At 52.3% G+C, this 810-nt stretch overlaps 1 protein-coding gene across 1 annotated transcript in view; it reads right to left on the bottom strand.

The window, feature by feature from the left end:
* The window catches only part of RPL18 (ribosomal protein L18), a 6,988-nt gene that overhangs the window by 3,889 nt on the left and 2,289 nt on the right, over nucleotides 1–810 (bottom strand). The window contains exon 2 of the mRNA XM_011374589.2: nucleotides 233–319. Within this exon, the coding sequence (XP_011372891.2) occupies nucleotides 233–319 (87 nt within the window). The remainder of the gene's footprint in view (nucleotides 1–232; nucleotides 320–810) is intronic.

The raw sequence follows: 810 nt of genomic DNA, 5'->3' as shown, positions 1-810 counted from the left end.
GGAACCGGCAACCAAATGACTCCTGGCTGTCCCCCATCCCACCGAGCTCTAGGGAGAGAGCTGGCCCAGGTCCCTCTGGGTCAGGGTCCTTCCCCAGAGCCTCGCTGTGCACAGCCCCGAGGCTGCAAACACTGAACTGCCAGATGCTCTGGGGCAGACCCCGTCCTGCGAGCCCCCAGGAGCTGCGGTGCTGGGGTGGCCCTGCCCAAGGGCCTCAGGCCCCCCTCCTCACCTTGACCAACAGCCTTAGGTAGATGTCCTGGCTCTTGGGCTCCTTGCGCCGAACCTTTCGGTCTTTGTTGTGGCGGATGTCGACCCCCTGCAGGGTGAAGGGGACAGACATGGTGGCTGCATATGATCTATTGGGTCACTCACCCCTGACCATCCTCAAGTATCACTTATCTCCCAGACAGAACTAGAGCTCCAGGCTCTAAGGAGACAGTCCAACCACCGGGAGGCCTCTAAAAGTCACTTCAATACTCTGGGCCTCAAATGACCCCTTTGCAAAAAGAGGCTAATTCTATATGCAAAGTCTTCAGCACATGAGAAAACAGCACCTCGAAACGGTTTAACACAGCCGTCAAATGATTTCCACAAAAAATGTTAACTCCAGAAGTCGTATTTTTCAACAATCTAAGTGTTTAAGTTCCCAGTACTTGCTCCTACACATGGAGGGTGACGAAAAACATTTACACCAAGGGCAGACGCTAAGCAATAACGAACCTTTATTTAGAAAGTAGTCTGTACAGAAACAGTCTTAGAATGATCTTTTATGCACGCCCTGAAACCAACAACCCGATGAGGTAGTTT

Source organism: Pteropus vampyrus, unplaced genomic scaffold (assembly GCF_000151845.1).
Source record: "Pteropus vampyrus isolate Shadow unplaced genomic scaffold, Pvam_2.0 Scaffold250, whole genome shotgun sequence".
Taxonomy (NCBI): Eukaryota; Metazoa; Chordata; class Mammalia; order Chiroptera; family Pteropodidae; genus Pteropus; species Pteropus vampyrus.
The sequence above is the reverse complement of the archived record's forward strand: the minus strand, read 5'-3'. Positions and strand labels throughout refer to the sequence as shown.